Raw genomic sequence first — 12,539 nt, 5'->3', positions numbered from 1 at the left:
GCTATTTGCAGTGCCCTGAAACTTAGCTGAGCGATGGGGTGTAGAGCTGGATGAGGGCTTGCTCCTCCCCTAGAAGAGTTCACTAGGCAGAAATGAAAATAATAATGATGATGATATGACACTTGATAAGAAACATTTATCGACCTCCTGACATGTACCCAGGTGGCCCTGTGCTAGGCAATGTTTAAGGGCCTGGGTGGCCCTGGAAGGGGAGGACAATGATCAGAGTAGGAAGCTGCTGCTGGGTGGTAATGGGTGAGGGCATCTGTTTTTTGTCCAAGTTTCACCAGTTCTTTGGACGGGATACTTCAGACTTTTCTTGAAATCTAGACACCGGCCTAGCCAGTCCCCATCTCCCCGCCCCCTAGTCATTTGGGCCAAGGTCTCAGCTGACAGGTGTCTCTTTCCCTGGCTGGCCTGGGGCACAGGTGTGTAATGGCTCTTGGGGAGAAGAGGAGACTAGAGACACAGTAGGCCCGGACAGACAGGGGAGTAGTGTGTGTGTGCACATGCACGCATGCATGTGTGTGAATACCTGAGGGTATCTCAGCTGCCTATACATGGTCCCAGCCACAAACACATGTATGTGAGCTCCACATGTGTCTTAGTATGTTACTTTCCTGGTTGTGTCTTGTGTCCACGGTTGCCTATCCAAGTTGTGTTTCCTTTTTGGCAACTGCGTGTTGGTCCCGTCTGCTTGTGCAGTCATCTCTATGGGGCTGTGTGTGTGTTCTCTGAGTGCTTCTGTGTCTCCTTTGTAATGCTCATGGGTGAGAAGTCTGTCTCTTCTCTGTGTGTCTGTCTCTGATGTCTGTGTGTCTTTCTTCTCTATCACCATGTTTGTGTCTCTACTCGTGAGTGGCTGTAGGTGTGTATGCCCTGTGTGTGCTTAGTCAATCAGTCGTGTCCAGCTCTTTGCAACCCCATGGACTGTAGCTCGTCAGGCTCCTCTGTCCATGAGGATTCTCCAGGCAAGAATACTGGATTGTGTGTCCTAAGGGTATTTCCTTTGGTGCAAGCAAATGCTCCTTTGTTTCTTCTTCAAAAAGTTTTAGGAGTATTTTCTGGATTTCCTCTTTGTAATGATAGTAAGTGTACTTTCTGCATCCCTGTTTCTCCCGTTTGTGTGCCTATATGTGTGTTCTCTGTGCACATCTTCCCTGACTTAATTTGTGTGAATAGTTGTGTATACACAGCTGTGTGCACCTGTTTTCCTGAGTGCAGTTGTGCATGTATCTGTGACTACGGCTTCTCTGTCTCTACAGTCGTGTCTGGCTGTGGGTGTCTCTCTCTGTGACCACAGCTGTATGTGGCCACAGTTCATACACAAGTTCACATGCACAGAGGTATCACTATAGAGGCTGAACCTGAATGTTGGCCTCCAGGGTCGTCTGAACCTGCAATCGTGTGTGGGAGATGCTGGGACTGTGTATAATGTTGTTGGTTGTGTGGAATTGTATTTGTCTGTGTGCTCTGGCTCTGTGTGTGGCTGTGAGTCTGTGTGTGATTTGCCCATTGGTTCTCTTTCAAGTGGCTGTGAGTCTGTGGGTGATGATGATATCTGTGAGTCTGCAGTAGCAGTAAAGCAGTGAGAGTCTACTCCTGTATCCGTCTGTTATCTCCGTGTGCAGCACTGAGGCTGTGGATGACGATACTTATAAGACTAAGTCCCTCTGCGCAGCTGTCCCATCGCCTTGGCTCTCCATGTGCAGTCTGTGTGTGTTCGAATCAGTCAGCCTGTATTCTCTGTATGTGGCTGTGAGTCTACACGGGAGTCTCTGTGGGTGGTGGTGAGTCTGCCTCCATCTCTAAGCCCCTGGATGGGGCTGTGATCCTTGAGTGTTCGAGAGTCCCTCTCCTGCTAAGGGGAAGGAAACGCCCCATCCCTCACCCTCCTCCCACTGCCAGTGGGGTGGAAGCCTCCAGGCTAGCTTTGAAGCCCTAGCCAGCCCCTGGCCTTTCCGGGAATTCTGTGCTCCCTGTGGGGGGCAGGCAGGTGGGTGGAGGGGCCAGGACAGAGGCTCCTTGTCCACCTGGGCCTCAAGCAGCCCAGTCAAGTGGTGCCCGGACCCCATGTATACCCGCCTGACTTCCTGCAGGAGACACATGCTTCGCCTGAAACAGACATGCTTGTCACATGCCCGAATGAAGTCAACACACAGACCCCTATTTAAGAGCGACAGACAGACAGACAGTGGGGCTCCTCAGTTAGGGCATGGACAGGCTCCACCCAACGCCTAGGCTGGGGTCCAGGAATTCAGGGCGTGCCTAATTTACAGACAGCGTGTATCCACACTCTCCACCCAACTACAAATTCCCTCCCTGCCTCCCTCTGGGGACCCCCCAAGATCTAGGGTCCTTTCTCCATTGGGCTGTCTGTCTGAGGTCAGCCTATGGTGGCCTGGCTGTGTCTCTCCCTGCACCTGTCCCACTGCTGTCCTCACATCTGTCTGCTCTTCTGCTTGAATCTGACTTTCTCTGCCTGTTGCCACCTGCCCCCCATGTGTCTCTCAGCCTCAGCTACTTGCTCTGTCCCTTTGGGCCAGTGTGTCTGTTCCTAATCTCTGTTTGTGGATGTGTCTGGCTGTGTCCACCTGTCCATCTGCATTTGTCCAGGAGCTTGCATGCACCTCTCCCTGCCCACCGTTTCTGAGTCTTTCTCCCCTTACTGCCCAGCTGCCTATCACTCCCTCACACTCCCCGTGTCTTTCTGTCCCTTCCTGTTTTCTGTCCTTGTGCTGTTTCTTCTGCCTGCTCGTCTCTATTTGAGATCATTTCTCTTCCTATCTCTGTCTCTCCTCCTGCCATCCATTCCATTCTGCTGTGTGTCTGACCTGAGTCAGTTCCCTCTGTCTGTCTTTTCCTCTCTCTAGATGTGGGTCTGTTCCTTTGATCTTTCAGTCCATCTCCACCGCCTGCCCGGGAAACCTCTGTTTACTTCAACAAGGGTTCAGATGAAGGGAGGCAACCCCTCTCTTTCCCCCACCCAGAACAAGAAGAGGGAAACTGAATTAAACTTAAAACTCTACAGGGAAAAAAAAAAAAAACAACAAACCGCGGGGCAGATGGAGCACTGGCAGTGCTGATTAGCCACCAACAAAACCCGAGGTGTTGATTGGTCAGAGGGCAGGCGAAGGCAGGGTCTGGCTGAGTGGGAGCCCTGCCGCCCAGTGGCGGGGTCCCAGAGCCCCAGTTCTGAGTTGCCGCTTCAAGAGCTGAGAGGAGCAGGGAGGTGAGGAGGGGGTGCTGGCCATCGAGGGGGCTCCTGAGATGCCAAGGCACGAACAGGGGTCCCGGGAGGGGGCTCAGGGGTTCCCTGGAGATTTTTTTAGTCCTAGTGAGGAATTAAATGGGACGGGGGGTCCTTTTGGTACCCAGATCCCAGGAAATGAATCCAGGAGTGGGTGGGAGTCTTGAAAGGGTGCTCACACTTGACGATGGGGCTCCTTGAGAGCCTTCCCTGACCCACGGAGGGGATTCAGGGCTTGGGTAGGGGGTTTCCTGGAGGCAGTTTTAGTGATGATGGGGACCTTGAATGGGGTTTTCTGAGATACGGCATTCCCAGGAAGTGAGTTCAGGGCTGGGGGTTTCTTTAGAGACACTCTGTCCAGAAAAGGGGGACTCCAAGCTTGCATGGGGATTGCAGAGACACCCCACCCCAGGAAGCACATCAGGCACTGGGAGTGGGCTTTTGATGACTGTCTGAGGGACCTCTTCTCCTCATGAGGGGAAATTAGGGCTCAGGCGAGGTTCCTGAGACACCCCAAGTCCAGAAACAATCTCAAGCCTGGAAGTGTCTCTAAAGTGACTTCTACTAAAATAGGGGTGTATAAGACTTGACAAAGGTCCTGGAGAATACCTCTCTAGTCCCTAGGAAGGGAATTAAATGGGAGTCCCCGGGTCACTTCTATCCCTGGAAAGGGGTTCAGTTTGGAGAATTGCCTTTGGCCTCTATCGAGGATATTCAGAGTTGTGGCAGAGAGCAGTTTGCCGTGTCCTGTCCCCGGCGGGGCTGGGGTGGCCGAGCCTGCCCCCCACCGCATCCCCAGCCCCTTCAACAGGTTGCATCAGCTCTTGCTCAGGCTGGCGGCCCAGGCGGGGAGGAGCGGGGTAGGGGGCGTTAGGAGGGGTGGGGCAGTCGGGTCGACACGTGTCCCTGTAAGGAGTGAGAGGCCTAACCACACGGTGAGGGTGGAGGGAAGGGGGAGGTGCTCAGGGGACCGGGGAAGGAGAGAAACCGAGAGTAAGAGAGAGTGAGTCTGGGGTCTGAGAGGAGAGGCTGTCCCCACTCTAGATGGCCATCTCGTCTGCTGAGGGGTCAGTATCTCTCATTCTGTCTCTGTCCCTACCCCTTTATCTCTGGTTGCCTTCTTTTTTCTCCGTGTCTCAATGAGTAAACTGTTGGCGTCTCTCCCTCTCTGATTCCCTTCTGTCTCTCTCCCTTCTCTTTCTCCCTCGGCCTCTCCCTCTTGTCTCCAATCCTCTCCACTTTCCTTCCTGTCTCTCTCATCCCTCTGTCCCTGTTCCCCTCGCCTCATCTGTGTTTCTGTTTCTGTATCTGTCCATTGCCATCAGAGCCTCAGTCCCCTTCATCTAGGTCGCCCCACTTTGTAAGCCACCCTGCTCCATAACTGACCACCCCACCCCATTTCTCTGCCCACAGGATGGAACTGCAGGATCCAAAGATGAACGGAGCCCTCCCTGGGAGTGCTGTGGAGTGAGTCGGGGGCCCAATGGGTCAAGGTCAGAGGTCCGAATTACCTTCTCATCACCTCCTTAATTTCTCTGCCTATTCTACCTGCAGGCAGGAGCATGAGGGCTTCCTGCCCAGCCATAGTCCTTCTCCTGGGAGAAAACCGGCCCAGTTCATGGATGTGAGTGACCCCACAGGACCCATCCCAGTTGTATCTTGCCCAGCTCAGCCTCTCCCCTACTGCTCCCTCTTCCCTGGCTCTTCCCTTCTGCTGTTTTGCCTCTGGTCTCTGCCCCACCCTCCCCTGTTCCTCTCTACTTCCAGCTGCTCCCCTCTAGAATCTCCCTTCCCCGCTCTCCCTTTCCCAGCTTCTTCCCATATTCAAATTCTTTTCCTTTTTCTGATGGCCCTTCCTGGGTTTCTCCCTGCCCCCATCACTTCTTCCCTAGCCTTTCCCAAGGCCCCAGCACTGGTCTCCGTCCCTAGTCTCCTTACCTGGTCCCCTCCCCATGTTCCCTGGGCCTTGCCCCTTACCAGCAGTTCGAGGGGAAGACATCGTTTGGAATGTCAGTGTTCAACCTCAGCAACGCCATCATGGGCAGCGGCATCCTGGGGCTGGCCTATGCCATGGCCCACACGGGGATCCTCCTCTTCCTGTGAGTCCTAGGCAGTCTGGGGTGGGGGCTGGGTGTTGTGGGGCCAGCCGGGAGGCCTGGAGGCCAAGTCCGAGCAGTGCCATCTGCCATAGGGCTTTGTTGCTGTGCATCGCTCTTCTGTCTTCGTACTCCATCCATCTCCTGCTGACCTGTGCTGGTGTTGTAGGTGAGACCCAGAGCTCACCTAGACCTTGGCCTCCAGACCCAAGACCGGCCCCTCAGAACTTGGATCCAGAACCCCAGACACCACACTCAAGTCTCTGGGCTCCAGACCCCAGACTGTACCCTGGGTCTCATACCTTATCTGGGCTCCCAGATTCCCAAGCCCCAATCCTTAGCCCTCAGTCTGACCATCAAAGCCTGTTGCTCAGACCCTCCCTACTCCCAGACCACTCCACTCCACCCTCAGTCTCCAGCTTACTTAGCAAGGAAGCCAGCCCCACAACCCAAGACTACCCTCCCCCAGCTCCCAAGCTGCCACAGCCCCGGATCTCAGACTTCATTCCTACCATGGCTTCAGTGGAGTGAAGCCATGGTAGGACCCCTAGGACCCCCACTGCCTACATCTGGCCCCCAGCCTTCTCCCTGGCCACAGATCCTACCTGCCAGACTCCAGTCCCAAGCCCAATCCTAACTGCCTAACCCTCACCTTCAGCTCCGAGCAATGAGACCCAATCAGCCCAAGCCCCAGCTCCCTAGCTCCCAGGCTCTGGCCCTGGGGGGTTCTCCCACCCCTGGCCTGGCCTCCTGGACCCACAACCTGTCCCTTTCTGGTCCCCTCCCCTCCAGGCATCCGAGCCTATGAACAGCTGGGACAGAGGGCGCTGGGGCCTGCGGGGAAAGTAGTGGTGGCGGCGGTCATCTGTCTGCACAATGTTGGGGGTGAGGACTCTGAGAGGTGGGGGTCAGCTTGGGGGAAGAGGGTGGGCTGAGGTGGGCTTCCCCAGGCTGGGGTGGGAGGGAGATGAGAGGAATGCTTCTGCTTACACCTGCCCCCACCTGCACCAGCCATGTCCAGTTACCTGTTCATCATCAAATCCGAACTTCCCCTGGTTATCGCCACTTTCCTGGACATGGACCCTGAGGGGTGAGTGTGCAACACCCCTTGGCTCTGACCCACAGGCCACTGATTCTGCCTGTGGGGTCCGGCTGCTAGCTTCAACTCTATGTCCGGCTGACTCCCAGGTCTTCTATTTTTGAGGCTGTTGGGCAGGCCAGTTTGGGCAGACTGCGATTCCTGTGTACTGTGATGCTAGCAGTATGTGTGATTGCTCTGGCTAGTGGAGTCCAGTAACACCACATGTTGATTTTTGTGACTGTTCTGGCTGACTCCATGTGTCTAGTGTACTCTCGTGTTGACCCTGTGGCTACGCCTATCCAGTAGACCTAAATCCTGTCCATGGGTTTGATTCTGTGAGTCTTGCACTGGCAGATCCTCTGGCCATCTGTATGCTAGCTGACTACAGCTGTGTCCTGTACACTGTCACTCCAGCCATGTGTGTTTGACATTTGCTTACTCCGACTTTCTCTGTCCGGTGGATTCTGTTTGATTCTGGGTCCATTAGGCCTGGCTGAATCTGTCTAGGTATAAGTGTATGGTCACTGACTCCAGCAGAGTACGTGCACGTGTTTGTGCAGTGTACCGTGGCACCAGCTATGTATACATGTGCCTGCTCAGTCACTCAGTCGTGTTGGACTCTGTGACCTCGTGGACTGTAGCTTATTCGGGCTCTTCTGTTTGTGGAATTTTCCAGGCGAGAATACTGGAGTGGGTTGCTGTTTCCTACTCCAATGTATAAATGATTTGTGTTTAACTCTCTGTGTTTAACTTGGTTACCATTGTTCTGGCAAATTCTTTCTGGCTGTTTGTGTGTGAGCCTCAACTGTGACTATATATGTTTTCTGTATTATGGTTCCAACCATGTATGTTTGCCTCTTCCGAGTATATATCCAGCCAATTGTGTGTTTAATTCTGCATCCATCTGTTGGCTGAATCTTTTCAGTTGTTTGTATATGATAGCTGATTCTGGGTATCCTCTTAGATCTTTGGTTTGATCCTGAAGCCATTCAGGTAGCTAACAGTCTATGTGATGAGATGTGTCTCATTATTATAATTAGCTCCCACTGCATATATGACCAGTGGTGCTTTGTTGGTTTGTAACTGTGTGTCTAGTAGGAAGAGAATATGTGAATGCCCGGAACATATTAAGCACTATTTAATAAAATTCTTTGAAGAAATGAACAATTGTTCAGCCAATTCTGTATTAACAGACTATCCTGCCTGGACACCTCCCTCCAATATCTGTACAGATCCCTCTCTTTCTTTGAGCTTGGTTCCAACAGCATGGGCAGCTGGCTAATTCTGTCTCAGTTTCCATCTTTGACTCTGGCCAAATCGGCTCAACTACTTTCAAGTGCTCAACAAACCTTGAGTTGTTCAAACAATCACACATATGTGTTTCTGACTTTTTGTCGAGTCTGCAGATCATCAAGAGATCATCAGACTGTTGTTCTACCTGTTAGACATACCAGGGTCATGATTCACTCTGTGTCTGGTACCTTGTGTTGGACACTGTGAATCTGGCTGTTGTGGGCTGTTGTTTGCCCATCTGACTGTATGTCCACTTGAGGTCTGATGACACAGTTTGTCCAGCTAAGTGTGTGTTCCCAGCTATATCCCTCTGACAGTGTGTGGCTGATAGTCTGATAATCTGTCTGGCTGTTTCTGTCATTCCTGTTGTGCCATTTGTCCCTGTAACCACCTGTAGGGGTCAGCTCATCTCTCCTGACTGTGTGCAGAAACCTGTCTGGCTGTCTTCTATGAGTGTCTGCTTGACAGTTTTCTTTGGTAGGCAGTTAGTCATTATGTTTGCCTGTCTCCTTAGGGACTGGTTCTTGAAGGGAAACCTCCTTATCATCATTGTCAGTGTTTTAATCATCCTGCCACTGGCCCTCATGAGACACTTGGGTAAGAGGCTTCCTGCCTTGGTCATTTGGATGATGGAGTTAGAGAAGGGGAGCCAGATTCAAAGAATCTCAATTTTCAAGGGCTGTGGAATACCAGGGGAGAGCTTGTTTCATGTGGGTTTTAACAGATGAATAGGAGTTTGTCAAGTGTTGGGGGGCTGGTCCAGGTGGAAGTTTGTGCAAAGTGTGGCAAAATTGGGGTGAGGGGGCCTTGAATTTAAGATCAGACTAGGGGATTGATATTTGCTTGGGGGAGTTCCGTTGATTTCTGAGACTCTGTATATTGCCCCTTGCAGGCTACCTGGGGTATACCAGTGGTCTCTCTCTGACCTGTATGCTGTTTTTCCTCATTTCGGTGAGTCTGAGGGAGAAGGACATGCAGAAGTACAGAAAGGGTTTGGGGCATTGGGACATAGCCTTCCCCATGACCTCACTTCCCCACCCTCCCTCCTCCAGGTCATCTATAAGAAGTTCCAGCTTGGCTGCACTGTAGGCCACAATAGAACAGCAGTGGAGAGCAAGAGCTCCCCAAGCCTTCCCATCCATGGGCTCAACACAAGCTGTGAGGCCCAGATGTTCACAGCTGACTCACAGGTTGGTGTGCTGGCATATGTCTATGCCTTGCACTGTACGCAGGTCCTCTGGTTTTGTCCCACACTGCACTCTGCTCAGAGTGGAGCCAGGTATTGGACATCGGGGGCTTCCATGTGTCTGATGTGGAAGGCAATGGTGGAGCTGGGGGGGGCGGTGGGGAGGAGAAGATGGAACCTTTATACTCTAATCTCTTGTACTTGGACCATTCCCCCAGATGTTCTACACAGTGCCCATTATGGCTTTTGCCTTTGTCTGCCACCCTGAAGTGCTGCCTATCTACACAGAACTCTGCCGGTGAGTGGGCAGGCAAGTGGGCATGGGTGATAGGGCAGCAGGTGGGGTGATAGTCATAATGTCTATCATGGTCCTGGTACTGTACAGCTCGATCGTGGCCAGATTGTGCCAAGGGAGGGGTTTGAGGTGGCCAGGAGGGCTTGGGGGATGCAACGCAGTGACTGTTTACTAATTGGGGCTTAAGTATTCTACCCTTTTAACATCCAGTACAAGTGTGAATGGACAAATGGAGAGGCTGAGATCAGATGAAGGAGTGGCATATGTGGATGGGATGGGGGAGATGGGGAAGGTCAGATGGAGAGGGATATGGATGTGCAAAGGAAGGGCAGGGATGATATGATGATGGGAGGAATGTATGAATGATCAATTAGGGGGACAGTGTGGATAATCAGAATGGAGAGAGAGGCTGTGACAGTCAAATGAAAAAGAGAGACAGAGATGGGCAAAGAGATAGGCAGAGTTGGTCATATGGGGTGAGAGGGATGGATAGAGAAGGGAGGCGTGGCTAATACAGGGGAGGCAGAGATGGGCATCTCAGCGTGTACTAGCTGAACATCAGCTCTGGGAAGACTCTAGAGGATGGGGGCTGGTTCAGAGGGGCCTGGACCAAGTCCACGGGTCTGGACATGACAGTTCTATGACCTCTATACCTCAGGCCCTCCAAGCGCAGAATGCAGGCTGTGGCCAACGTGTCCATTGGGGCCATGTTCTGCATGTATGGGCTTACGGCGACCTTTGGATACCTCACCTTCTACAGTGAGTGCAGCTGGGGCCAGGGCTGGGTAGAGAGCTAGGGTGGGGACTGGGTAGATTACTAGGCAGGAGCCTCAGCACTTTCCCTGCATGCTTTCAGATCCCTCAGTTTCCAAAGGGACTATACATACCCTGCATGGAGATTTTGTCACTGTCTGTGTGTGTGTGTGTATGTGTGTGCACACATATATGTTTCTGGGACACTGGTCCTGGTGCTTCAATCACATCCCATCTCCTGTGTCCCATGTCCCAGGCAGCGTGGAGGCGGAGATGCTGCACATGTACAGCCAGCATGACCTGCTCATCCTCTGTGTGCGTCTAGCGGTGCTGCTCGCTGTGACTCTCACGGTGCCAGTTGTGCTGTTCCCTGTATGTTGGGGGCAAGAGTGGGCCTACAGGGTGGAGGGGCATGGATGGATGGGTAGAGGGTTAGGCAGGAATGTTTGGATGGAGGGTGGAGGTAGGAGTGGATGGATGGATGGGTAGAGGAGGCTGGGATGGACAGACAGGGAAGATAGAGTTGTCAGATGGACAGAGAAGGCTAAAATAGATGGTCAGACACAAGGGGGACATGGATGGCAGAATATAAAGAATCAGAAGAACAGGGTTGGTCATTTCGAGGGAGGAGGCACAGATGTCTGACTAGACAGAAGAGGGAAGCAGGAATAGACAGAGGATAGAGGCATAGGTAGATGGATATTCAAGATGAAGAAACAGGGATGGACAGATAAAGGATGGAGACAGAAGTAGTGAGGTGTAGGAGGGACAAGGCTCCCTGATGGAGAGGTTGGCTGAGCAGACAGAGGAGGGAGATGGAAGTCATCAGATGAGGAGAGAGGGGCAGGGACCTCAGGGTGGAAGGACATGTGGGTGGTCAGGAAGGAGGAGGCAGACATAGTTGGATAGAGGAGGACAAGATTTCAGACAGTGAGTGGAAGCATAGATGGATGATCACCCAGAAGGGTCACAGACTGTCAAGCAGAAGGGATGCAGGATGCTCATGTAGAAGGTGGAGGCACAGATGGATGGTCAGACAGAATGGAGGTAGAGTCAGATGGAGGAGAAATCAGGGGTCTCAGACTATGGGTGGTGTTAGAGACAGATAAATATATAGAAGGGGAGGCAGTGCTTGAGCCCTGACCCTCATCCTACTGTACTCTGGTCACAGATCCGCCGGGCTCTGCAGCAGCTACTTTTTCCAAGCAAGGCCTTCAGCTGGCCACGCCATGTGGCCATAGCACTGATCCTGCTTGTCTTGGTCAATGTTCTTGTCATCTGTGTGCCAACCATCCGGGATATCTTTGGGGTTATCGGTCTGTATCCCCAGCCCTAGTCCCAGACCCCACATAATATGGGCCTTGCACCCCAATCTTACATTGCTTCTTTCCTTCCTGCTTGTCCTTCAGGGTCTACCTCAGCCCCCAGCCTCATTTTCATCCTTCCCAGCATCTTCTACCTCCGCATTGTGCCCTCTGAGGTGGAGCCCCTCTACTCCTGGCCCAAGATCCAGGTGAGCATTCCAGGGGAGGGCTGGGGAAAGAGGGACCATTCTAAGGAGGGAGCATTCAAGGATGGCTAAAGGTTGAAGGAACATTTTCAAGAGGGGGCTTGGAGGAGAGAGGGCAGATGGTCTAGAAGAATGAAGGAGATTGTCATAGGTAGAGGCTGAGCAGACAGAGCACAAGAAGGGTTTGAGAAGACAGCAAGCACTTAAGAAGGGGCTGGCGTGGAGGAAGCATTCTTCAGACAGATGGAAGGAGCACTATTAGGAGAAGTTTGGAACATTTTCAAGGAAGATGGGGGAGAGTACTCCCTGAAGAATTTTAGGAAGACGGAAGGAGGAGTCACAAGAAGGGGTTGGTTTTAAAGGAGAGAGAGCAGAAAAGGAGGATCAGGAATGAATGCGGCACTCCCTGGAAGGGATGGAGGAGCTTGGGTGTAGGTACACACCCAGCCCCACCTTTTCTCCCTCTCACCCACAGGCTCTGTGTTTTGGTGTCTTGGGGGTCCTCTTCATGGCGATCAGCCTAGGTTTCATGTTTGCCAACTGGGCCACAGGCCAGAGCCATGTATCTGGACACTGACCAAGCCCTGCTTCGCCTGGGCCCCAGTGTGCATCCACCCGTGCACGTGGAGGGAGATGGACTGCTCTCCCGGTTCCCATCAACATAGCCACAGGCTGAAGAGTGGTTCACTCCCTTCTTCCTCAGGGGATGCCAAGCTCAGATCATGACTCTAACCCCAACCCCAACCCTACAGGAAGAGGAGGAGGAGGCTAGGTCCTTGGGGAACCCCTGCCCAGTCCAGTCTTTTCTGCCTCCTCCTTGTAGAAGCTGTTTGTCAGGATCACCGTTGAGCTAAAGGGGAAGAATAAAGATGCTAAATTGCAACTCTAGCATCAGTATTTCATTTCTTTCCGGGACTTCTTAGGGGAGCCTTCCCAGGTTCACATGGGTAAATGGACAGGAGGACTGTAGTGGCTCTTATCTGTTCACCCACTTCTCTGCCCTTCAGTAGCTGGCTACAAAACTCACATAGATCCCTTCACTGGCTCACTCAGGAAACATCTCCCAGAGCCTACT

At 52.6% G+C, this 12,539-nt stretch overlaps 1 protein-coding gene across 1 annotated transcript; it reads left to right on the top strand.

The window, feature by feature from the left end:
- Positions 1–4,222: 4,222 nt before the first annotated feature.
- Positions 4,223–12,330, top strand: SLC38A5 (solute carrier family 38 member 5). Its single transcript, XM_055563947.1, has 16 exons — positions 4,223–4,317; positions 4,664–4,717; positions 4,805–4,874; positions 5,234–5,349; positions 5,442–5,515; positions 6,139–6,231; positions 6,358–6,436; positions 8,235–8,317; positions 8,613–8,671; positions 8,773–8,910; positions 9,125–9,204; positions 9,860–9,960; positions 10,211–10,326; positions 11,126–11,270; positions 11,364–11,467; positions 11,940–12,330. The coding sequence occupies exons 1-16, from the start codon at positions 4,295–4,297 to the stop codon at positions 12,039–12,041; spliced, it is 1,437 nt and encodes a 478-aa protein (XP_055419922.1). The 5' UTR covers positions 4,223–4,294; the 3' UTR covers positions 12,042–12,330.
- Positions 12,331–12,539: the final 209 nt, after the last annotated feature.

The sequence above is a fragment of the Bubalus kerabau genome, chromosome X (assembly GCF_029407905.1).
Source record: "Bubalus kerabau isolate K-KA32 ecotype Philippines breed swamp buffalo chromosome X, PCC_UOA_SB_1v2, whole genome shotgun sequence".
In the NCBI taxonomy this organism is placed as follows: Eukaryota; Metazoa; Chordata; class Mammalia; order Artiodactyla; family Bovidae; genus Bubalus; species Bubalus kerabau.
This window is presented reverse-complemented; position numbering and strand designations above follow the sequence as displayed.